The 26,605-nt window shown below is 41.7% G+C and overlaps 2 protein-coding genes across 2 annotated transcripts in view; both read left to right on the top strand.

The window, feature by feature from the left end:
* TSPAN7 (tetraspanin 7) overlaps positions 1 to 26,605 on the top strand; it is a 316,558-nt gene that overhangs the window by 98,866 nt on the left and 191,087 nt on the right. The gene's annotated exons all lie outside the window — the stretch shown is intronic.
* The window catches only part of OTC (ornithine transcarbamylase), a 79,189-nt gene continuing 58,723 nt past the window's right edge, over positions 6,140 to 26,605 (top strand). Inside the window, exons 1-3 of the mRNA XM_007523215.3 lie at positions 6,140 to 6,428; positions 23,017 to 23,155; positions 24,711 to 24,792. Coding sequence (XP_007523277.1) covers positions 6,352 to 6,428; positions 23,017 to 23,155; positions 24,711 to 24,792 — 298 coding nt within the window. The 5' untranslated portion in view covers positions 6,140 to 6,351. The remainder of the gene's footprint in view (positions 6,429 to 23,016; positions 23,156 to 24,710; positions 24,793 to 26,605) is intronic.

The following is a 26,605-nucleotide window of genomic DNA, read 5'->3' as shown; positions in this document are numbered from 1 at the left end:
ATGGTTAACGCTGCAAACCCAGATCCCAAATCAGAAACAAGAGGGCCTGGAGGAGGAGATCAAGAAATGGAGGACACCCAGGGCAGACGACCCCACCATGTGTCCTGGAGCTCCGCTTCCCCAGAGCCCCGCCCCACTAGGGAAAGAGAGAGACAGGCTGGGAGTCTAGATCAACCTGCCAATGCCCATGTTCAGAAGGGAAGCAATTACAGAAGCCAGACCTTCCACCTTTTTTTTTCCCCCTTTAGTTGTCCTTTTATTAAAAAAATTTGCTGTTGTAGTTATTATTGTTGTTGTTATTGATGTCATCATTGTTGGGTAGGACAGAAAGAGATTGAGAGAGGAGGGGAAGACAGAAGAGGGGAGAGAAAGATACACACCTGCAGACCTGCTTCACCATCTGTAAAGGGACTCCCCTGCAGGTGGGGAGCTGGGGGCTTTAACCAGGATCCTTACACTGGTCCTTGATCTTCGTGCCATGCGCGCTTAACCTGCTGCACTACCTCTTGACCCCTGACCTTCCACCTTCTACACTCCATAATGACCCTGGGTCCATGCTCCCAGAGGGTTAAAGAAATGGAAAACTCTCAGGGAAGGGGATGGGATGTGGAGTTCTGGTGGTGGGAATTGTGTGGAATTGTACCCTCTTATCCTATGGTCTTGTCAGTGTTTCCATTTTGTAAATAAAAATTAAAAAGAGAGAGAGAAATGGAGGACAAAAAAAATTAAGAAGGTAGGAAAAAAAATTAAGAAGGTAGGTCTGGGCCAAAACTGAGTAGCCACAGAAACAGAGAAGGGAGTTTGGGTTCAAGTGGTTTGAGAAATGATCCCAGGAAGCATGAGTGGGTGGGGAACCGAGGAAGGAAAGTGAGATGAGAAGGGCAGCAGCTAATACAGGGTGCGTGGATGAGCAGGTTCCAACTATAGGCAACTGAGAGTCAGTCCAGTTGGGGACCTTTGGGGAAGTTTGTAAAACTCACTTCATAGTTACCCACACAGGGGTGATGAGTATGGGGAGCTTATCCTCAGGCGGACAGTTGTGGGTGCTTTTATTAGGAAGTGGGGCTGGAGGCTGGAGAGGTAGCTCACCAGGAAGGGTGTTTGCTTTGCTTTGCCATGCATGAGACCCAGGTTAGAGCCTGGCCCTCAACACACTGGGAAGAAACCTCAGGGCTGTGGTATTTTCCCCTCTCTCCCTCTGTCTCTGTCTGTTTTTCAGTTTGAAAAAGTTGACCTGTGGTGGCGTAACTGATTAAGTTCACACATTACAGTATGCAAAGACCCACATTCAAGCCCCTGGCCCCCACCTGCAGGGGGACAGTTTCACGAGTGGTGAAGCAGGGCTGCAGGTGTCTCTGTCTCTTTCCCTCTCTATCTTCCCCTCTCTCCGAAATTTCTCTCTGTCTCTATCTAATAAATAAATAAAATATTAAAAAAATATTTTAAATCTTTATTTACTGGATAAGGACAGCCAGAAATCAAGAGGGAAGAGGGTGATAGAGAGGGAGAGAGACAGAGAGACACCTGCAGCACTGCTTCACCACTCACAAAGCTTTCCCCCTGCAGGCGGGGACCAGGGGCTCGAACCCACATCCTTGCGCATTGTAATACAGGCGCTCAACCAGTTGCACCACCACCTGGCCCCTTAAATAAAATATTTTTTTAAAAAGCTGGCCTGCAGCTATGAAGCCTCAGAGATGATAGACAAAAGAGAAAAAAATGACAGGAGGCCTAGACAAAGTGAAGCTAGTAGAGAATACACTTTACCATAAGTAAAGTGGGGGTTCAAGCTCCCAGCACCACATAGCACCATGCAAAAGGGAAGTTACCTGAGTGGTGGAGCAGTGCGGTGATGTATTTCTTTCTGTCTCTTTCTCCCATTCTGTCTCTCACTCTTTATCTGGAAAAAGTGTCAGTGGAATTGAGAAAGTACCAAGGCCACAGTGAAGCCTAGTGGCAAACAAAAGAAAAGAAATGACAGGGAGTCGGGCTGTAGCTCAGCAGGTTAAGCGCAGGTGGCGCAAAGCACAAGGTCGGCATAAGGATCCCGGTTCGAGCCCCCGGCTCCCCACCTGCAGGGGAGTCGCTTCACAATCGGTGAAGCAGGTGTGCAGGTGTCTATCTTTCTCTGCCCCTCTCTGTCTTCCTCTCCTCTCCATTTCTCTCTGTCCTATCTAACAACGACAACATCAATAACGATAATAACTACAACAACAATGAAAAACAACAAGGACAACAAAAGAGAAAATAAATAAATAAAATACAAAAAAAGAAGAAAAGAAATGACAAGCCAAATACCAAAGGGATGCTGATAAGACATGGGCACTGACAGTTTTATGTTTGTTTTTATATATATATTAATTTTTTAAATATTTATTTATTTATTCCCTTTTGTTGCCCTTGTTGTTTTATTGTTGTAGTTATTACTGTTGTTGTTATTGATGTCGTCTTGTTGGATAGGACAGAGAGAAATGGAGAGAGGAGGGGAAGACAGAGAGGGGAAGAGAAAGATAGACATCTTTATAAAAAGGAAACACTGACAAAACATAGGATAAGAGGGGTACAATTCCACACAACTCCCACCACCAGAACTCCATATCCCAACTCCTCCTCTCTCCTGATAGCTTCCCTATTCTTTATCCCTCTGGGAGTATGGACCCAGGGTCATTATGGGGTGCAGGTGGAAGGTCTGGCTTCTGTAATTGCTTCTCTGCTGAACATGGGCATTGGCAGGCGGATCCATACTCCCAGCCTGTCTCTCTCTTTCCCTAGTGGGGCGGGGTTCTGGGGAAACAGGGCTCCAGGACACATTGGTGGGCTGTCTGCCCACGGAAATCTGGTTGGCATCATGGCTGCATCTGGTTCTATGATTTTTGTAGTGTCTTGGGGCAGGAGAGAGGGAGCTTCACTTAAATGGTCAATGATTGGATGATCCCCTCTGCCAATTCCAAGTCATTTGTTATTATTGCTACCCCTTTGTTCCTTCTTCCAGTTCTTTCCTTTGCTGTAATATCCCTTTGGGCTCTCTCCAGTGTCTACAATTCATTACCCTCCCCCCCACTTTTACTGTCATCGCCTCATCTTTGTTGCTTTGGGTTGACATTTTCAGAGAAAGAGAGAAAGGTGACTGGAGCATCAAACTTCCTCCAAAATAGTGGGGCCAGCTTGATGCTGGCGTGAGTGCCTGGTGAAGCTCGCACCATCTAGGTGGGCTATTTTGCCAGCCCAATTCTTTCCAATTAATCAAGAATGAGTGCTACCTTCTTCAGGAGCCCCATCTAATCCCTCTCCCAGCCCCTGATGATGGAAGCTTGATGAGGTCAAGCCAAACTGGAGTTGCCACAGAGCTGGAAGCAAGAGAGCAGGGGTCTGTCCTGCCCCCTGAATAGAATGTGTGGAGACAGACAGATGTTGGGCTTTGGAGTCATTCTACAAGGTGAACTCCATGTGGGAAGGGATGCGACGCTCCTATTTATCAATAGATCTCTTAAGTATCAATCAATTAATAGAGTCTACCAGGCAAAGAGGTCACCTGGAGGTGATAGTGGGTGGTGGTAGCAGAGAAAAGCTGAGTAAATGGAGGGCTCGGTGGGTGAAAGGTGGGGAGCCAACCTGGGCACTTAAGGCAAAGGAGAGGAATTAGAATGGATCAGTAAGAACCCCTGGATGGATTCGGAGGTGGAGCATCAAGACCTGGAAAGTTTTTCCCCACATATGACCCAAATACCAGTTGTATTTTGAGATTTGAGATACCGTCTTTAGCCTCATTGCAATTAAGGTGTAGCTCCTATTTTTCAGTCTCTCTGGGGGTTACAGTTTTCTGTTAGTTCCCACTGAGAGGCTGTGGTCCTACCTCCAGAAAATGACTAGAATTTATGGGCTGTTTTATCTCAGAAGTGCTGTTCAAATTCTCTACCACTGCACTGCAGACACTGTCTGGCTTCACTGCTCCCACACACTGTTTGTGTCTGTACCGCACTGAAGACATGGGTTGAAGATATGGGCTTCACATTAGCATGTATTTTGATCACTTCTCCCTTGGCTTCTCTGCATTTAATTGCTTCATTTCCTTTCCTTTATCACACTAAGAAATTTCACTCTTTGAAATCCATCCGACAACTTGCCCATTTTGGCTTCTTCAGAGATGCAGCGCTGGCCTTTAAAACAATAATGCAGTGGGGAGTTGGGCCGTAGCACAGCAGGTTAAGCCCAGGTGGCACAAAGCTCAAGGATCAGCTTAAGGATCCTGGCTCAAGTCCCTGGCTCCCCACCTGTAGGGGAGTCACTTCACAGGCAGTGAAGCAGGTCTGCAGATGTCTATCTTTCTCTCCCCTTCTCTGTCTCCCCCTCCTCTCTTCATTTCTTTCTGTCCTATCCAACAACCATGACATCAATAACAATAACAATAACTACAACAACAATAAATAAAACAAGGGCAACAAAAGAGAAAATAAATAAATAAATAAATATAAAAAATTAAGAAAAAAATAAGGCAGTTTATTCCATTTGGGACTTTCAGTCTATACTTTGGCATCACGGTGCCTTTGCAAAGAGCTGCTACTGCCTGGAACCTTCAACTCCAAAATACAAGATTTGGCAGGGGCTTGGATATGTGTCTTTCCTTATCTCCCCTACACCATTTACTGCAAGTAGAAGGGAAAAGCACCAAGACTGACAATCCTCTTGAGATTATGATGTCACAAACACCCTGACCCTGAAGTGCTCATAACTTTTAAATTACCATGACTTGGAAATAATACTTTTTAAATTTTGCATTCCATAAACTTGTAGCAGGTATCTACCTGCATTTACTAAGGTCACAGAAATCGAATAAAGGGCTGGGAAGATAGCATAATGGTTATACAAAAAATTTTCATGCCTGAGGCACCAAAGGTCCCAAATTCAATCTCCAAACCACTGTAAGCCAGAGCTGAGCATTGTTCTAGTTTTAAAATATTGACTAGAAGAGATAGCCTAGCTCTCCCTCTCCCTTTCTTTCCTCACCTCCCACCCTTCCCAGCTTAGACCACTCCCCCTTTCATGTGGATAAATGCCACTGTATCTGGACCTCTCCTGTGGTTGTTTTTTTTTAACTAGAGCACTGCTCAGCTCTGGCTTATGGTGGTGCCTGGAGCTGAACCTGGGACTTCAGAGCCTCAGGCATGAAAATTCTTTTACAGAACCATTATGCTATCACCTCTGGCCTTTCTTAGAATCTTGTATTATAGATATTTACTTACAAAATTTATCGCCTAAATTGTAAACCCTGTGTTTTCCTTCTCTGTTAAGCAGTCTGGCGCATTATCTGATACAGAGTAGACTCTGATAACATCTAAAGTACAGTGGTGGATGAGTGACGGCCTGTGAAGCTCTGGGTGGTCCCTTAGTGATTTGGAAAGGCTGCCAGAGAACAAGCATATGGTCCTTTGCCCACCCTACTTCTGATAGGGGCTTCCTGCTAGAATTAACAGGCAGGCTCCTATTTTTGAAGACCTGCTATGTGCCAGGCCTGAACTCTGGCACTGAGAACTTTTACAGTACCTCCATTCCCAATCCAGCTTCCTGCCACCACAAATAGCCTCTGGGACACTTCTTTCTTTCTTTCAACCTCTGGGACACTTCTCTCTCTCTCTCTCTCTCTTTCTTTCTTTCTTTTTAAGATTTTATTTATTTATGAGAAAGATAGGAGGAGAGAGAAAGAACCAGACATCACTCTGGCACATGTGCTGCCGGGGATCGACCTCAGGACCTCATGCTTGAGAATCCAAAGCTTTATCACTGCGCCACCTCCCGGACCACGGGACACTTCTTTCTATTATGCAGGAAATACTGGCCCTCAGTGGTAGAAAACCAATGTGAACTGGTCTTCTCAGGGATGTCACGTCTACACCTGGGAATTTGCACTTGTCAATTCACAGTTTTTGAAGGAGGCATTTCTATGTACCTCCCTAGCAGCTAGCGCTGCAGTGCCTTGCATATATTTTACACTTGATGAGTACATGTCAATTGATTTTGAGCAAGTATGTGACAGCATAATTACATTATGAAAAATGAGAAGCCTAGGCACCCAAAGTGCCAGGGTCCCCTTCTTAACACACACACACACACACACACACACACACACACACACACACACACTGGTGGAACTTGGCTTAAAGTTTAAATGCTTTTGTACCCTGCCCTGCAGGATCTCTAGCCAGGGGAATCTGATAAGTTAGCCCAAGGGTGACAGTACCTTTGCTCTCTCCCTGCAATCAAAAGCTTTCTGAGTGCTGAGGTGGGCCCCACTGACTCCCTTGCTGCGGTGTTTCTTCAAGCGCACAGAATCACTCTTTTCGCTACCAAAACAAGATGCTGTTCCATTTGAGGAGCCTGTTGAACAATGCAGCTCTGAGAAATGGCCACCATTTCGTGGTTCGAAATTTTCGGTAAGTGCCAGTCAGAGATTTGAGTCTGATTCTGGAGCCATGGTGATAAATGAAATTCAATTCTGTGTAGAAGTACAGCCATGAAAAGCTTTTTTTTTTTTTTTTTTGCCTTCTTTCCTGGGGAGTGGAGTGCCAGGTTCGACCCTTTTTGAGACAGCTGTCTCTAATTCCAGCTGAGCTTTCTTCACTTAGCCCTTTGTAATCTGATTTCACCATGCAATTTTGGGGGAGGGGGGGCAGCGGCTAACCGTGGCAGGTATAACAAGCTAAATGTTTTTTTGGCAATTTCCTTTGTGTACTTTCTAAACGGGCAACTGGCTGAAGAAAATTAGAGGCACTAATTCCTTTTTTTTTATTGTTGTTATTGATGACGTTGTTGTTGGATAGGACTGAGAGAAATGGAGAGAAGAGGGGAAGACAGAGGGGGAGAGAAAGACAGACACTTGCAGACCTGCTTCACTGCCTGTGAAGCGACTCCCCTGCAGGTATGGGGGGGCGCAAACCAGTATCCTTGCGCTGGTCCTTGTGCTTCACGCCAGGTGCGCTAAACCCGCTGCGCCTCCCGGCCCCCAGAGGAACTAATTTCTACAGGGTCTCCAGCTTGTATTTAGGTTTGCTTGAAAACAACATATCACTCCAAAGTGTATATAGGGATGGACTAAGCCTGGTCCGTAAAAAAGTAACAACTAGGGGCTGGTGTGACAGCATAATGGTTATGCAAAGGGTTTTCATGCCTGCGGCTCTGAGATCCCAGGATCAGTCCCCAGCACCACCCTAAACCAGAACTCAGCAGTGCTCTGTTTCTCTCTTTCAGGAGCCAGGCGGTGGCGCAGCAGGTTAAACGCACATGGCTTGAGCCCCTGGCTCCCCACCTGTAAGGGGGTTTGCTTCACAGGCGGTGAAGCAGGTCTACAGGTGTCTTTCTTTCCTCGCTGTCTTCCTCTCCTCTCTCCATTTCTCTTTATCCTATCCAACAACAATGACAGCAATTACAACGATACTAAACAACTAGGACAACAAAAGGGAAAGAAACATGTAAATGAACATAAATACAATGACACACACATAAACAATAACAACTAGAAAAATATTTACCAAGCTGGGCAAGGCTAGGGAAATATGAAAGACTTCCACACCAGAGGATCCCTTGCCCCGGGTTCAGTTTCCAATACTACCTTAAGCCAAGGCTGAGCAATTCTTTGGTAAAAATAAAAATAAAAAACTGCTGCAAAGGAGATTATGATATTTAAAAAAAAGATCTGGGGGCAAAGGGATAGCTTGCTTGGTAGAGCACATACTTTATTATGAATAAGGACCTGGATTCAAGGCCCTAGCTACCACTTGGGAGAAGATTTACCCGTAGTGGAGCGGAGTACTGTGGTACCTCTTCTTCTCTTTCTCAACCTCTATCTAAAAAAAAAAAAAAAAAAAAAAAAGGAAAAAAATGGCCGCTGGGAGAGGTAGATTTGTAGTACTGGCGCCAAGCCCTAACCAACTGGAGGTGGTGCACCTGGTGCACCTGATGCACATGTTACAATGCACAAAGACCTAGGTTCGAGCCCTCAGACTTCACCTGCAGGGCAAAAGTTTCGCTAGTGGTGAAGCAGGGCTCTTTGCCTTTTTAAATTTTTTATCTTATTTTTTTATTTGATAGCCAGGAATTGAGAGGAAGAGGGAGATAGAGGAGGAGAGAAACAGAGAGACACCTGAAGCCCTGCTTCGCCACTTGTGAAGCTTTTCCCCTGCAGGTGGGGACCTGGAGCTTGAACCCTGGGTCCTTGAGCACTGTAACATGTGCGCTCAGCCAGGTGTGCCAGTACCCGGCCCCCCTCTCTGTCTATCAACCCCTTCTCTCTCAATTTCTGGCTGTGTCTATCCAATAAATATACTACAGAAAATTAAAGAAAAAAGTTTTCTGGGAGTGGTGGAATCATGAGCCAACTATCAATCGATGGCCAAAAAAAAAAAAAAATCTAAATTTGAAATATCCTCCTGCAATTTTTAGTGGCACGTGAAAAGGAGACCGTGTCTGATGAATTCACAAAAACTCCATCCTGCTAACATGCAGAGGAAGCATGTGGTGGGAGGTGGGGTGCAGTGTTCTTTGGGGTAGAGGACTGGGGAGATGAGTTAGCAGGCTAGTCAAGGTCATTGCAATGTGAGCACAGTTGCCAGAGAACTTCTAGAGTAACTAAACATGCGAAGAGTCAGACTGAATTTCCCCAGAGCCTCTTTACAACTTGAACCAACCTCTAAACAACCCCACTGACATTCTAAAGTAATAAACTTCTACTCCACATTTTTCTTATTGTTAAGAAGTGGGTCTTTGGGGCTGGCAAAATAGCTCACTTGGATAGTGTGCTGCTTTGCCATACGCACGACCCAAGTTAAGCCCAGTCCCTACAGCACTTAAGGAAGCTTTGGTACTCCAGTCTCTCTTATTCTTTCTCTTTACTTCTGTCCCACTCTGTCTCTATCTTAAAAAAAAAAAAAAAAGTGGGTCTTTGACAGTGAACCTAGACCTCCCTTCTCTGGACAATCTGACATCTCTGAGTTCTCTGGACTTAACTAATTGCTCCAACTTTGGTGATTCCAAGATTCTCAGAAGCCAAAAGGACATTATGGCTTGTATGCAACCCATAAGTTATATGTGTTAGAACTAGGTGAGACCTCCGAGCCAACAGAATAGTGGCATCTTTTGCTTTACAGGCAAGGGAAATGAAACCCAGGAGAATTATGGGGGGGGGGGAGTCTACCAACTAGTGCCAGAACTAGACGACCACATAACTCAAGACTAGAGAGAAATACTCAGGCTTTAGAGTCTAAAGAAGTAGGTTCACTGGGCCTGGTGGTGGCATTCCCGGTTAAGCACACATAGTACAAAGCACAAGGACCCGCTCAAGGATCCTGGTTCAAGCCCCCGGCTCCCCACCTGCAGGGGAGTCGCTTCACAAGTGGTGAAGCAGGTCTGTAAGTGTCTATCTTTCTCTTCCATTCTTAGGGGGAAAAAAGCCACCAGGAGGAGTGGATTCTTAATGCTGCAGGAGCTAAATCCTGGAGGCAGAAAAAAAAAAAGAAAAAGAAAGAAAGAAAAAAAGAAAAAAGAAAGGAAGGAAGGAAGGAAGAAAGAAAGGAAGAAAGAAAGAAAGAGAAAGAAAGAAAGAAAGAAAGAAAGAAAGAAAGAAAGAAAGAAAGAAAGAAAGAGAGAAGTTAGGTCCAAAGACCCTACCAACATTTTGCAGGCTAACTGACCCTGAGCAAATCCCAAAGCTTTTCAGCAGTGTTGCTTCACCTATGAAATGCGAAGAAGGAGAATGCCTGTTCTGCCTACGTCACAGAGTGGTGCCATCACTTCTTTGACACTTAGTGCCACACCTTATGCAAGGTTTTGGAGATACAGTGATAAACTACATAAGGTACTTCATTCCAAGCCCACGAAGTTACAGTCTAGTGATAATTAGTGAGATGATGTGTGTTACAACTGCAAAGTGACAGATGAAGGTTCATTATTTTGTTATTCCATCCCACTGAGTCATATCAAAGTGTGATGAAATTTTATTCCCTAGTTTTTAACAAATAATTATCATTGATCCAGAAATAATCATATGAATAACTAGCCAGTTTAGAACTTAAAATTATGCTCTTTTTCAAAAAATCACAGTGATGATAGAATTTTCTACAATTATTACAATTAAAGTTTTGCAAGCAAAAAAAAAAAACTTCTAAAATTTGAATGTTTTGATATTTACTAATGTTGTGTTGTCCAGCAGTCAGAGTACAATTCTGACTAAAATGCAGGCTAGCTATCACACTTAGTGAATCAGAGCTGAGGCCAGAACAAGGCTAAATCAGCCCGAATCCATACCTGCTATTTGAAAATGTGAATGCCTTAAATCATTTGTGTGTTAGAAACTTAATAGCTGGAGCCTTTATGACAAATTGAATAATGTTCAGATGATACGGTATTTATGTGGTATGCATATTTTTCTTTTCTACTCTTTTAGCTTAGCCACACTACCTGCTAGCCAGATGAATCTGGAAATGCTGACCTCTAGTGAGAGTCACAGCCTTTGATGAGTCCTCAATAACAGAGAACTGCCCTCTGCCCACTCTGTCTGTATTGTACTTAAAAAATAATAACAACAAACTTTGATTTTCAGCCTACCACAGAGATTTAAGATTCTCTCCCATCTCTCTTGGAAGAAATAAAGGGCTTCTGCAACAAAACAAACTCTGTGAGCTCGCAACTAAAACATGAAAAGAAATATGTGGCCGGGGTTTGGCAATGCCACAACACAGTGAATGCACAGTTTTGAAGTGAGCAGCCAAATTGCCACAGACAAGACAAAATAACAGTTGAGGTGTGGTGAAAGCCATTCACATAGGTCCCTGGATTGATCACTTCCAGTCAATTATTTTCTTTTTTTAATTTTTGTAAAATTAATACGATCACACAAGACTGCTGAACACACTTAATCCATAAGCTTTTCATCTCACAAACAAGGCTCTAGAGCCTGGCTGTGCTTGGATACTAGAGAATGTCCTATGATTTGTTGCCTATGAGGGAAACCATTTATGGCTTTTAAAGAGAACACCAAAAAATCCCTTTGTTTATCAGAGAAGACCAATTTGTAAGTGCAGTTCAATTTCATCTCACAAATAGAAATTTCTTTGGAGAATATTGAGCTAAGCCACCCAATTCTGTGGAGGTTATGGGTTGGAGCTAGAGGTGACTGATTTTTCAGGTATTTCATTCCAGACCTCTCTGAGGGCTTATATAACTCATTATGCTACCACCATCCCATTTATGCATACATGGACAAACAGATGAAGCAATTACAGGCTATTCATGCTCTGGTACAGAGGAGCAAAAACAGTCCTCTGATTATTCACATTTTCTGTCATAACTTATAATGGGCGCTTCTTTAAAAACATATTTCTTCACTTCAGAAAACTCTATGAGTCATGAGGCCAGACATAAGATAGGGTTGTAATATTTTCTTAGTTAACAGTAGAATTGGGGTTTTATTTCTGGTTTGTTATTGTTAGTAATTTAGCTAAGTCAAAGAAATAGAGATAGACACAGTTTTTTACTGTTTGGGATTTTCAACCCTCTAACAATAGGCATGCACAAGGCTAAGACTCATTCATTATTCATTTTGAGATGAGAAGTTTTACAATTTCAGAATGTTGACAATTTAGAAAGCACCTAGTCACCCACTTAACAATAGTAATTTGTGCCACATATGGCAGCAATGTGATAAGGTAATTTTTATTCAATTATTGGTATTACTGTTAGTAATAGAGCAGTCTGAAAAATCTATCTTAAAAGGAAGACAATATGAAAGCATTTGTCTCTTTTCCCTTCATAAATAACATCATATTCAGATTTTTTGTGAAAATAAGGTCATTCTCCCTTGCATGCACTGCACTGCAAGATGCCTCCCTAAGATGTAAAAAGAGGGACAGAACTAAGGATAGACCAGACCACTAAGAAGTCAGACGACTCCAGCATGGCTAGTGGACACTCTTACTGTTTACAAACTTCAGGAATACTGTAGAAAACATATATTATGGATCACTGATTTTAGTTCATTTTCTTAATTTTTCAGATGAAGATTCTCAGAGGGAAAGTCAAAGATGGGAAATGGTCTTCCCAAGGTCATAGCTGAGCTAGGACTAGTATCTGAATTTTTAAAACCACTATTCTTTTTATTCCACTGCTTTGATTACTTTGATCCTTCCAAATTGATTAAGTTGGCCATGCCAATTTCCACACCTTTTTTTTTTTTTTTTTTTTAAACCAGAGCACTGATCAGCTTAGCTCTGGTTTATAGTGGTGCCTGGGATTGAACCTGGGACTTTGGAGCCTCAGGGATGAAAGTCTCTTTGCATAATCATTATGCTATCTACCTCCACCCACAACATTCTTTTTCTTTTCTTTTTTATTTTCTTTTTAAAAATTTATTTAAGAAAGGAGACATTAACAAAATCATAGGATGGGGGGGTACAACTCCACACAATTCCTGCCACCCAATCTCCATATCCCATTCCCTCCCCAATAGCTTTCCCATTCTCTATCCCTCTGGGAGCATGGACCCAGGGTCGATGTGGGTTGCAGAAGGTGGGAGGTCTGGCTTCTGTAATTGTTTCCCTGCTGAACATGGGCGTTGACTGGTCGATCCATACTCCCATATTATCCCAAGATATTCTGGGGTCAAGATATTCTGGTAAAAGGGCAAAGGCCATGCTGTATCAATCTGCAACGTTAAAGACCGAGATTTCAGTCATAGGCCCATTGGCCCTCTCTTATGCCTCCAGAAGCTAAAGCCTGTATCTCAAATTTTCCATGGGCATAAAAATATCATCTAACATGGACTTTTCCCCCCTACTCTGGCAAACTCTGTTTCTTACTGACCACATTTTACTTGAATCAAGTACTTTTTCTTCCAACAAAATACAATTATATAAGGGAACACCTCCAGGCTTTTCCCCATCCTCTGAACAGTTCAGTCAAGTTAGAAATCATAGACATTGGGAGTCAGACGGTAGTGCAGCGGGTTAAGCGCACGTGAAGCAAAGCGCAAGGACCAGCGTTAAGAATCCTGGCTCGGGTTCGGGCGGTGGCGCAGTGGGTTAAGCATATGTGGCGCAAAGCACAGGGACCGGAGTAAGGATCCGGGTTCGAGCTCCCGGACCGCCCCCCCCCCCCCCGTGGGGAAGTCGCTTCACAGGTAGTGAAGCAGGTCTGCAGGTGTCTGTCTTTCTCTCCCCCTCTCTGTCTTCCCCTCCTCTCTCCATTTCTCTGTCCTATCCAACAATGAACAACATCAATAATGGCAATAATAATAACCACAGCGAGGCTACAACAACAAGGGCAACAAAAGGGGGAAAAAGTGGCCTCCAGGAGCGGTGGATTCATGGTGCAGGCACCGAGCCCAGCAATAACCCTGGAGGAAAAAAAAAAATCCTGGCTCGAGCCCAGCTCCCCACCTGCAGGGGAGTCGCTTCACAGAAGATGAAGCAGGTTTGCAGGTGTCTGTCTTTCTCTCCCCCTCTCTGTTTCCCCTCCTCTCTTGATTTCTCTCTGTTCTATCCAACGACAGCAACAACAATAATAACCACAACAATGATAAAACAAGGGCAACAAAAGGGGCAAAAAATGGTCTCCAGGAGCAGTGAATTCGTGGTGCAGGCACCGAGCCCCAGCAATGACCCTGGAGGCAAAAAAAAAAAAAAAAGAAAGAAAGAAATAGACACTAGCAACAAGAAGTTTCATTCTGCCAATCAAGAATACTCTTCCATTTTCAAACTAGGACGATATCTGGGCAAAGCTGATATAAGAATCTACTATTACCATGGCTTAACTTCTTAGCATTCAGTGATTTGGGGTTGAGAAATCTCTGTAATTATTTTTTCAAGGGATGAAATTAATACAAGGAACTAGTTTGCCTTTTCCACAAACACTGACTTTAACCAGAGTGCATGACAGTTTTGATGGAAGAAATCTGTATGTGGTTCCTATTATTTTTTTCTAATATACTTTTCCCTATATGTGCTGGCTAAAGAAAGATAATATGTTTCAGGTGTAGTTTACCAAGGAGATACACTTGAGTACAAGAAGACCAAATATTGGAAGGGGAAAGGAAAATAGTGATTCTGACTATTTTGTTTGCTTGTGAACTTGGAGTAGACTGCCTTCAGTTGAGGCACGGGAGTTTCTATGGGAACTTCATAGCCACTTCTGCCGGGATTTGCCTAATTACTTCAAGTGTGGGTTTATCATCAGAAAGCAAGAACATACTTGATACAGACCACAGGAAAGGAGTCTATGGTGAAGGCATTTCAACATGATACATTGGTGTAGAGCTCTTGCCCTTTTTTTTCTACAGTGCATGACCCGGGTTCAAGCCCCTGGCCCCCACCTGTAGGTGGAAAGCCTCACAAGTGGTGAAGCAGTGCTACAGGTGTCTCTCTGTCTTTCTCCCCCCTCTCAATTTATCTGTCTCTATCCAGTAATAAATAATTTTAAAAAACTACCACTTTTCTCTATTTTTTAATATCTTAGGAAAGAGGCATGGCAGCATCATTTTGGAGCCAAGGGGAGGTCTATGATGAGATAGTAAACAGGATAGGAATTCAGACTGGTACCATTGTGTTTGCTTTCCTCCCAGTGATAAATTTTCCTGGTTAGCTCTTGATAGCAATGAAAAACAACCCTTTTCCCAAGCAAACATTTCCTGCCCCACCTCCTGGACAGAATTGGAAAATGTGGTGACTACTTACTGTAATGATTTTGTTTATGATGTAAACCATATGATCCCCTTTTACCAGTTGGGGTGTAATTAAAATTACAGTTAATCACTTTAGCTATCACATGCTGGTTTGATCAGACATACAGTAACTAGTTTCACTCAATCTTCCTCAAGAACTCTGGGAATTTACTCTGTCCAAAAAGGCCAATCACATTCTCTATAACTATACTTCAGATTCAGTGACCATTTTGCCGTGGGCAGAAACCAGTCCCTGAAGTTTCTCTTAATATCTTTCTCAAGATTCTACACTTGGCTCAGACTGCTGTGTTTAGAATTAAAAGTTGTAATTCTCTTGTTTCACATGAACGTGTCCAGCTATTGTTCTCACTAGTGCAGATACCATACTAGAGTAGTTGGGGCTTAGGGGATTTCAACTTTATTTCTTTATTTATGGAATTGAGGCTTTTTGCATGTATTGTATCACTGTTCTGGGCCGGTTTTTCATTCAGAGAGACAGAGACAGAGAGAGACCACAGCACTGGAACTTCCTCCTTTGCCATGGCACCTTCTATGTAGCGCTGGGGCTTGAACCTGGACTGTGAACATGGTAAGGCACATGCCCTACACTGTGAGCTTTCTCTTTGGCCCAGGACTACTTCAACTTTAATGACAAATTAGATCACAGTCCCTCTTTCTCTCCCCCCCGTTTCTCCCTCTCTCTCTCTCTCTCTCTCTCTCGCCTTTACTCAGATTTCATCTCTGGTAGTTAACTTTTCCAGATATATATATAGACTCGCCTTTACTCAGATTTCATTTCTGGTAGTTAACTTTTCCAGATATATATATAGAGAGAGAGAGTGAGAGAGACACCATAGTACTGAAACTTCCTCCAATGTGGTGGGGGTTGAGTTTGAACCTGAGTCATGTGCATGGCAAAACAAGCAGGCACACTACCAGGTATTCAGGTGAGCTATTTTGCTGGCCTTGTCCTCCATGATTATTATGTCTTCTGATCAGCCTAGGCCATAGCCTCTACCTGCTTTCGCCTTAATTTTGTTAGTGGCTCCTGGTGTCTTTCTTCATTATCAGACCTTCTTCAGGACACTGAAGTCCATTGTGGTTGAATCTCTCTAAATTCACCCCCTGAAATCTACTGAATTACTTCTACAAATTGATTCCTGCCCTGGGCCGCGCCGTGGAGCACCTAGTTCAGTACATATATTACCAGGCACAAGGACCAGGGTTCAAATCCTCAGACCCCACCTGCAGGAGGCAGGGGGGAAGGTTCACAAGCTGTGAAGCAGGTCTGCAGGTGAAGCTGTTTCTCTCTCTCTTCCCTTTTCTCCCCTTCCCTCTCAATTTCTTTTTGATGAATTAATTAATGGATAGAGACAAAGAGAAATTGAGAGGGGAGGGAGAGATAGAGAGGAAGAGAGACAGAGAGACACCTGCAGCCTTGCTTCATTACTTGTGAAGCTTTCCCCCTGCAGGTGCGGACCAGGGACTTGAACCTGAGTCCTTGCACACTGTAATGTGTGAATTTAACTAGGTGTGCCACCTCCTGGTTGCCTTGTCCCTCTCAATTTCCCTCTGACCTATCAAATTAAATAAATAAAAGTTAAAAAAATCTTTTAAAGAATTGTTTACTGCCCCAGAGGCATACTTTTATTATTCACCCATTTACTTAAGATTTACTGAATATCTATTGCATCGCAGATATTACAATAAGCATTTGGGTACATATTAGTCAATAAAACAGGCAGGATTCCTGGCATCATGGGTCAGACAATCCAGTGGAAAAAATGAGAAGAAAGCAACAAGCAAATAAATGTAAGATTGTAAACATTTGTGATACATTTTTATGGAAAAAAAAAAGTGATGGTCAAGCCAAGCTACTTTCAACAAATCAGGAAAGGAATCTCTCCTTCACTTCCTTCATTAGTCTCTTTCCCTCTGTCAAAAGGAAAAAAAAAAAAAGGCCACTGAGTGTGGTATACTGAACCCAGGATATTAACTCTGATGGCAAAACAAATAAACAAGTAAAACCAAATGTTAACAAAGAGAAAGGAGTATGAAAGTTCACAAAAAAACAGAAAAGATGCTTCCTCTGTATAATAAGCGATAGAAAATGAAACGCACTGTCAAACTGCTCATGCTAGTTTATGTCTTGAAGTTTCTAATGCTTTAAATTACAGTGTACTCAGTGTATAGAAATTTTATTATTTTTTCATTCCCCTATGCATTTGTTTGTTTTGTTACTAGAGCATGTCTAAACTTTGGCTAGTAATAATAATAATAATAATATAAAATTTTCAGGGGTAGATAGCATAATGGTTATGCAAAGAGTCTCTCATGCCTGAGGCTCAGAAGTCCCAGGTTCAATCCCCTGCACCACCATCAGCTAATGCTGAACAGTGCTCTGGTTAAAAATAAATAAAAGAAAAGAAAAGAAAATAAAAGAAACCTTGGCTTCGGATGGTGCTGGGAATTGAACCTGGAGACTTTGTTGTCTGAGACACTAAAATCTTCCTACATACCCACTATACTATCTCCCCAGTCTTCCCCTGTGTATTTGTAAATACTTTGATACAAATCTTCAAAACTCACGAGAAAATTGTGACTTTTCCCACTGATGATTAAATCTAAAGCTTTGTACTGCTTTAGATTTAATGGCTATTTACAGTTCCACACTTTTCTGCAGATGCAGAAGTCTTTCTATTTAAAAGAGAAGATGTTGTTTCACAAGATCGTTGTTGTCACATGGTACAATTTCACATCTCCCGAAGATAGGTGTCAGCACATCTCACCAACCACCAAATTGTTTATTAGATCCACTAATGAGTCCTTGGTTGTGCCACCAAACTACAACATATTGGTCATCCTGTATTTTCCCTTGCTCCAGGCCAACTCTTTTTTTTTTTTTTTTTCATTTTAAGACAGAAAGGGAGGAAGACAGAAATAGAGAGACAGAAGGAAAGACACTACAGCACTTAAAATTGGATAGTGAGCTGCTTTGCTATGAGCATGACCCAGGATTTGAGTCTGGCTTCTACTGCAATGTGAGAGGTTTTGGTGCTATGTTTTCTTCCTCTTTCTTTCTTTCTTTCTTTCTTTCTTTCTTTCTTTCTTTCTTTCTTTCTCTGTCTCAATATTTCTATCTGGGAACAAAGAATGTGAATGTGAAGTAAGATTTCTATTGCTATATAAATCTGAAACTGAAAGGTCTGGAAAGGAGAGAAGATTCAAGCAGGATGAGTGTGTCTTCTTCCTACTGTTAAACTCGGCCTTGCTAGTGGTGAGATAACAAGAGCATCATCTCACAATGTGATCCCAACAGCAGAACCTGAACCCTACCTCTGAACCCAAACCTAACCCCATCTCCAACTTAGAAGCTTCTGAATGGATAAAGACTAATCTGAGGATGCCTCAGAGACTTTTTTCTATCCTCAGCCTGTTTTGTGTTTGGATAACTAGAACTGGAAGTCAGTGATTTTTGATATAATTTAAAAATATTGACTCCACCCTTATTTTCCTATTTTATTTCTTACAAAGGATATGGGATCTAGTTGCTTTTAGCATTTTCATTTCCACTTCTTTTTTTTCTCTGAGATCCTATAATCTATAATAATCTCTCAAATGAAAATTGTAGTCCCACTGCACCACAGTAAAAACTCTGGGTGGAGGCTGAGGGTAGATTTTCAGCTTCACTACAGGGGAGTGAGGGTAAGGACATAGACTTTTGATGGCAGGAATGGTGTTAATATACAAAAAAGGGGGGGGGGAGTTGGGCGGTACCGCAGCGGGTTAAGCCCATGTGGCACAAAGTGCAAGGACTGGTGTAAGGATCCCGGTTTGAGCCCCTAGCTCCCCACCTGCAGGGGAGTCGCTTCACAAGCAGGTCTGCAGGTGTCTCTCTTTCTATCCCCTCCTCTGTCTTCCCCTCCTCTCTCCATTTCTCTCTGTCCTATCCAACAACGAAGACAGACAACAATAATAGCTACAATAATAAAACAACAAGGGCAACAAAAAGGGAATAAATAAATACACAAAAAAAGAAAAATTGAAAGAAAAAAAGAAAAAAAATTATAGTCCTATGGGTGTTTAGAAGGGCACAGATATAACACAACTCTACATAGGCTGGAGTTGAATTACTAAGAAGAGTAGTTTGGAAACCCAGCTTCTGTGGGTTCCAAAACAACTAGGAGTCTGAGCTTGAGCTTTAGGCAAAAAAAATAAGACCTCAGATCAACTCACTTTTTTTCCCTTGGACATTTGAGTTCAACAGCAGAGTAATGTGTTCCAAATTTCTTGAATCTTAGGAAGCAGAGTTGTCTCCTTTCAAAATAGTATCAGAAGACTGGGGTGGGGAAATTGTATAGTGGATATGTAAATGACTTTTTTTTTTTGCTTCCAGAATTATTGTTGGGGCTCAGTGCCTGCACCAGGAATCCACTGCTCCTGGAGGCTATCTTTTTCCCCTTTTTGTTGCCCTTGTTTTATCATTGTTGTGGTTATTATTGTTATTGATGTAGTTGTTGTTGGATAGGACAGAGAAATGTAGAGAGGAAGGGAAAACAGAGAGGGGGAGAGAAAGATAGACACCTGCAGACCTGCTTCACTGCTTGTGAAGCGACCCCCTGCAGGTGGGAAGCCCGGGGCCTGAACTGGGATCCTTGCACTGGTTGTTGTGCTTTGGGCCATATGCACTTAGCCTGCTACGCTACTTACTGCCTGACCTCCGTAAACGACTTTCTTAACTGAGGCTCTAAGGTCCCAGGTTCTGTCCCCAGCACCACCATAACCCAGAGCTGAGCAATGTTTTGATGAGAGAGAGAGAGAGAGAGAGAGAGAGAGAGAGAGAGAGAGAGAGAAAGGGGGTGGGAGAGAGGAATTACTATATTTATTTTTAAAATAACATTGAAGAAAGTCTTAACCCATGGGATATTAATGTGTTATTGTAAGGCACAGAGTAAGGAGAGTTTATCTTCTATGATTTTTATGTTGCTTGGACCTTATTACAGAAGAAAAATATTTTCAAAGCTGCCTGAAATTGAATTGGGAGAGATTAAACTGTCATGCTTCTGTTCCAGGCCAAACATGTTAAACCTGTCAGATGGATGCAAATGACCTTGAAAATTCATGCACATTAGTAAAAGTATATTTACTCTGTTACAACCTAGGTGCTTGTGTATCCTGAGTATTGCTTAATATTATCACAATTAAACATATCACAACCAAGCTATTGATACATACATAAAAGCAAAAGTTTTCCATAAATGCCGCACTTCTAAAGTTAAAGTTGTTGAGTACTATTCAGATCTTAGATATAGTTTTCTAAGATTTTACCGGGCTGGGCCGTTGTACAACTAGTTGAGTGCACACATTACCAATGTGCAAGGACCCAGGTTCAAACCCCTGATCTCTATTTGCAGAGGGGAAGCTTCATAAGTGGTGAAGCAGTGCTGCAGGTGTCTCTGTCTCTCTCCCTCTCTATTTCCTCCTTCCCTCTCAAATTCTGTTTGTGCTATCAAATCAAGTCAAATTAAATAAATAAAATATTTAAAAAAGAAATCTAAGATTTCAGAAGTAGGAAGAAAATGATGGTCTAGTCTAAAAACTTAGCAGCAAAACATGCTGTATATTTACATATTGATTATTTTGTAAGGCAGCTATGCTCACCACTATACCACCAACGCCATATTGATTATTTTGAACAATAAGTGTTGCTCTTGTGCTGATGCAGAATATTAAAATGTGACTCTTTCTCCACTTCTGCTTGGGCCCAGTAGGTGTTGACTTTTCCCTTATTCCAAAGTGAGATGTAAATCTACAAGAATTAATTCTACCACCCATTGGTGACCACCTCCAGCTTCTTAAGTAAATTGTACAAACCAAGACAGGTTATATATTAGAAAAGCATTTTTGAAATATTACCATTGTATATAAAGTATACATAGATGTATAGTTTCCCCTTATCTCAAGACTAGGGAAAGTGGCTCCAATGGTACCAGTCTCTCCAGTGGGAGAGTTTGTGGACACAATGCCCTGATGTCAGGTTTATAACTAGAAAGCTAAAATAAGAGGTACTGGCTGGCTAGCTGTTTAGATGATAGAACGAGAAGGGAGTAGAGATGGGAAGGACCTGTCTCTTGTGTTCCCCTGAACTAATGTGCAGTGAAGACTTAGAATGGGATTGTTGCATACCATGAAGGGACCTCCAGGAGTGCGAAGAGCACAACAAAAAAAGTTTAGATATGTTCCCTTGGATGCCAGAGAAAATGTAATTATCCACCATCAAAGACTGCTGTGACAAATTCCTGGGGAGGGGGGCTGGGTGGTGGTACACCTGGTTAAGTGCACATTATTACTAAGCATAAGGACTGGGGTTCGAGCCCTGGCTCCCCACCTGCAGGGGGTTCCATTTCATGAGCGGTGAAGCAGGTCTGCAGGTATCTGCCTATCTCTCCCTCTTTCTATCTCCCTGTCCTCTCTCAATTTTTCTCTGTCGTATCTAGTAAAAATTAGAGGAGTGGGGGGAAGGGGAAAAATGGCTGCCAGGAGCAGTGGATTCATCATGCTGGTACCAAGCCCAGCAATAACACTGGTGGCAAATAAAAAAATTTAAAAAAGAAGAAAGAAAGAAAAATTTCTGAGCATGAGTTTTCCAAGGGCTCTCAATCCCTCCCAAGAAGAAAATGAATCTGTCTCAAATACCTACACAAACGCTAGAGCAGAGTTAGACTTTGCCCAGCTTCCCTTGTCTTTACTTGGAAGAACTGAAGGCAAAGAAATACAATAAACAGTTGATGGCCCAGCTAGAAGTAGGTGAAATGAGTGGGAGAGGAACTTGTATTATCTTGCAGTACATTTCTTGAAGTAAAAATAAACATAATTACTCATTATTTTACTGAGACTTGTTGAGAGAATAAAATAAGCAGAGGAGTTTCTATTAAAAAAAAATTCTGAAAGTTAACAAGAAAAGTCCCATGGCCCATTATATTTGAGTAGGGACAAGTAAAGAACAGATATCCTGTGACTGGGGAAATAGCGCAACCGGTAGAACATCAGACTTTCATGCCTAAGGTTCCAAGTTTGATCCCAGGCACCACATGTAGCAGACTTGTTTCTTCCTTCTCTCTGCCTCCTGTGAAATTCTTTCTCATGTGGAATAAGAACAAATCTTCAGCCAAGAAGGATGACAGAGGACCTAGTGGGGGTTGTATTGTTATACGGAAAACTGGGGAATGTTATGCATGTACAAACTATTGTATTTCCTGTTGAATGGAAAACATGAATCCCCCAATACAGAAATGAAAAAAAAAGAACAAATCTTCAAGAACAGACTTGAAAGGTAGTAGAGTAAGAGGAATGAAGTTGTTTTCTACTACATGTACATTCTAAATTCTGTTTGTATGAGCTACTCATTTCAGTAATAATAATAATAAAAGCTAAAATTTGTCAAGTACTTATTAATATGCCAGACACGGCCTGATGTCCATGTATTATATCATCTCATCTTCACAACAACTCTATCAAATTAGTGACTCATTTTCTAAATGAGAAGTTTTGGGTAAGAGAGAGGTTAAGCAAAGTAGCATGACTAGTAAATGACATATTGTTATTTGCAGTAAGTAAGAATTCAACCTTTTGGATTGGGTAACTAGCTGTTTTAGAACACAAGACATGTAGACACGGGAAGACAGTAGCCCTAGGTTCAATTCCCAGCACTGCCATGTGCTATAACTAAGCAATGCTCTTGTCTCTGTCATTCTTATAAAAAATACACAAATGAGATACGGAGTTCTGGTGGTGGGAATTGTACCCTCTTCTCCTATGGTTCTGTCAGTGTTTCCATTTTATAAATAAAAATAAAAAATATGCAAATCTTCATACAAACAAAAAGAATTCACTCTCTTTCCTGAAAATCTTTTCTCTCAACATCCAAAGTACAGAGTATTTAAAATGTAAATGTTTTGGTGTACTGTATCAAAGTAAAAGACTCTGGGGTCGGGGAGAGGGTTCAAGTCCTGGAACATGATGGCAGAGGAGGACCTAGAGGAGAAAACTGAGAAATGTTATAAATGCACAAAGTACTGCATTTTACTGTCAACTGTAAACCATTAATCCCCCCAATAAAGAAAAAAGAAAAGAAAAGAAAAAATGTGAACAACAGCCATTATCAATTTCAATGAAGTAATGCTTTGCAGAGACATGTGAAACTACACATGACTTGCTAATGTTTTGTTTCAAGAATAAAACAGTGAATTACCATAGATTACCATAGTGCATATATTTTTCCTAAATACATATTTTATGTTTTTCCTTTTCCACAGATCTGGACAACCACTACAAAATAAAGTACAGCTGAAGGGTCGTGATCTCCTCACTCTAAAAGACTTCACAGGAGAAGAAATTAAGTACATGCTATGGCTATCAGCAGATCTAAAACACAGGATAAAACAAAAAGGAGAGGTCTATAATGTTTTCATCTTCCATTATTGCCAGTCTGGCTTTTTAAAGACAGCATTTCCAAAGAAAGAGGGAGAAAAAAATACATTAAAATTCCTAATGAGTAGCTAAGTAATGAAAGCACACAGTGGAGGTAATTGATTCTCACCAAGAGTACAGGCACATAAAAATCAGTTATGCAGTGACAACTCATTGCACTTCTTTCATGTGGAATGCTGAAATTCAGTATTAACTGGATCAGAACCTAAGAGACTATTTGTCTGGAAACATTTTATTTCGTATACTTTCTATTCTCTGTGTATCAAGTTAAAAATAAAGATGACACTTTTTCCTAGCAATAAATTTCAGTTGTGGGTGCATATTAGAAATTTGATCATTAGGATAATGTCAAAAGTTCACAATAATGTGATAGTGTTAATGTTTCCTAAATTAACAAACAATTGAATGGTAACCAAGTAGAAGAGATGGTCTGTGGTGCTTAGTTAGAAGCATTATTCTGCATTATGAGCAATTTAGGAGTGAAGCATGCAGAATTAATGCAGTGGCTTCATTTAGACTACTTCATTGTGAAAGCATTTTAGTATTCTAAGCTTGTTGAAAAGATTTTTTTAACGAACTGCTTTCAGGATGAGAAAGTTTTATAATGCAGCCTCGATTTGCTTATCTAGTTCACTAGCTTCCCAAATGTCTAGGAACAAATAGAAAACCTGAAGTAGGGAGAAAATATCCAAGACGTGTGTGTGTGTGCGTGTGCGTGTGCGTGTGCATGTGTGTGTGTGTAAGGTTAGTTCACAGGAAGCCATTTTGTTCCAGAACTCGTCCTATCAGAAAGCCCATCTATAGGAGAGGAAGGAAGAAGAACCCCACCTCACATCCAGACTTTCCAGATTGTTTCCAAACAACTTCCAGAAACAAAGCATTTGCACTCCCACAAAGATGTGTGGTGAAAGTGCACCTCAAAATCTGGGGCAAGGGCAGGGGCAGGGGTAGATAGCATAATGGTTATGCAAGGAGACTCTCATGCCTGAGACTCCAGAGTCCCAGGTTCAATCCCCCGAAATACCATAAACCAGAGCTGAGAGTGCTCTGGTTAAAAAAGAAAAAAAAAAAAAAAAAAACCCTGGGGTAGGTTGCCTCATTAGGAGTCTTCATGCCACATAGTATGACACAGTGACATCTTAGCTGAGGGGGGAAAATCCACTTTTGAACCAAGTAACTTCAAGGTCATTGAACACTGAAAGGATTTCCGTGAATTTAAGTAAGAAGGTGTCCCCACATAAAATAGTAATGTAATAGTAGTGTTCAAGCCGAACTTAGAGGACCAGTGATATTTTCTTTCAGTCACTAAACTTTGGCTATCCTTGTTGTCTTTCTCCATTTCTGTAGGACACAAACACATTTCAAATTCACTTTTTAAAAAATAACATTCTGATCCCTTATTTGGAAGCAGTGATTAATTAGTCTGCATTTTCTGATAGAGTAAGTTTTAAAAACATAATCCTTGATACTAGATATAAAAATATTCTGTTACAATTACATTCTTGTCTTTGATTTTCAGTATTTGCCTTTATTGCAAGGGAAGTCCTTAGGCATGATTTTTGAGAAAAGAAGTACTCGAACAAGACTGTCCACAGAAACAGGTGAGTCTATAGACAAACATGCACTTGGGTTAGAGGAGTAGCCCAGTGTGTGTGTGTGTGTGTGTGTGTGTGTGTGTGTGTGTGTGTGGATGGGGGGAGAAGGGTGGTGGTGGTGGAGGGAAACTTGTCTGTCTCTTTAGCAACCACAGAGGGAAAACATTATTGCTAGGAGTTGCAGTGCTAGCTTGTGAATGATCTTTCTAATTCTGGAAACTACAGAGAGGTTAGCTTTTTTAAATTAATTATTTATTTACTTTCCCTTTTGTTGCTCTTGTTTTTAATGTTGTAGTTGTTATTATTGTTGTCGTTGTTAGATAGGACAGAGAGAAAAGGAGAGAGGAGGGGAAGACAGAGAGGGGGAGAGAAAGACAGATACCTGCAGACCTGCTTCACCACCTGTGAAGCGACTCCCCTGCAGGTGGGGAGCCGGGGCTCAAACCGGGATCCTTGATCTGGTCCTTGCACTTCGTGCCACCTGCGCTTAACCGGCTGTGCTACCGCCCGACTCCCAGAGGTTAGCTTTAATTGTGGGAATTCCATGAAGATTGGAGTAAAAGTCTCAAATAACTCTTCATGTTCAATACCAAATTTATATAAGTGGACATAAATGCTCAGGTCTCAAACTCTTGGGAACCAGACGTAAGTATGATCCTATGCATAATTATCCATGTTTGAGCCCTATTCCTGTTTCATTGGAGGAAACTTTGGTTCTGTGGCATGTTTCCTCCTGGCTCTCTGTCTCATTTTCTATTTGAAAGTCAAACTGGAGTGGTGAAGCCCTTGTGATGACAGGGGGAAAAAGTGAGAACTTTGTTTTTGATATGTAAAGATCTCTCTCTCTCTCTATCTCTTTTATTTGCACCAGTTTTGTTGGATGGTGGAAAACTAATCTGTATAGATGAGGCACTCCTCAGTTGGTTCAGGGTTTGCCTTTTCAAATAAGGTCCCCTCTCCCTTTCTCTACAGTCATAGTTAAGTCCTGGAGAGTAAATGAATGCTGAGGCATCTAGGGTTATGGAGACCTGATCACTGGCCATTAGGACATCTCCATGCAATGTCCATTATGGAATTTTATGGGGTTTCTGCAGTCCGCTGAGCCTTGGATGCATTTATCACTAAACCTCAGTGTTTTTTTCTTTTCTTTGAGACCAGGGCAGGTGTTGGGGGGTAAACCCAGTTGTACCTCATGCATGTGAAGTTCGTGCTCTACCTGAACCACATCCCTGGCTCCTGAGATATTTCTTCACTTGATTCCTTTGGCCTCTTGGCAGATCTCCACACTGGGCACAGAGATACTGCTAGGGTATCTCTATGGTTCCTTCCTTGTACTGGGTGCCCAAGAGTGTTGTAACACTTGCTGCCTCTTAAAACTATTCTTAAAAGTAAGACCTGGGTGTTATTTACTCTAGGTTCCCCCAAACTCATCTGAAATTATCATCATGTCCTCCACCTTTCAGTACTTGGCCTGGCAGAGAGAGGGCAGTGCCAAAGGCCCCTCAATGCTTATTTCTGTTGTTTTCTCTCTAGTTCCTCATCTTCCCTTCCAATTCTTTGTGTCAGAAACCAGGCAGTAAAGCAAGAGGAGAAGATAGCTCTGACTACCCACTGGATTCTTTCAAAGCTGCTATTTGTGTCTGCAATCCTAGGCTGTTGAAATGGAAATTTTCTTTCTTTCTTTTTTATTTTTTTCCTTCAAACTATTATCTCTGTAATGAGTTTCCAAAAGTCTATTTTGAAACTCACAAGCCTCACATTACCTCTTTTCTTTCCCTCTGCAGTTCTGCTCTATCAGATCTCTCTCCCCTGAATCAAT

The sequence above is a fragment of the Erinaceus europaeus genome, chromosome X (genome assembly GCF_950295315.1).
Source record: "Erinaceus europaeus chromosome X, mEriEur2.1, whole genome shotgun sequence".
Classification (NCBI taxonomy): Eukaryota; Metazoa; Chordata; class Mammalia; order Eulipotyphla; family Erinaceidae; genus Erinaceus; species Erinaceus europaeus.
The sequence above is the reverse complement of the archived record's forward strand: the minus strand, read 5'-3'. Positions and strand labels throughout refer to the sequence as shown.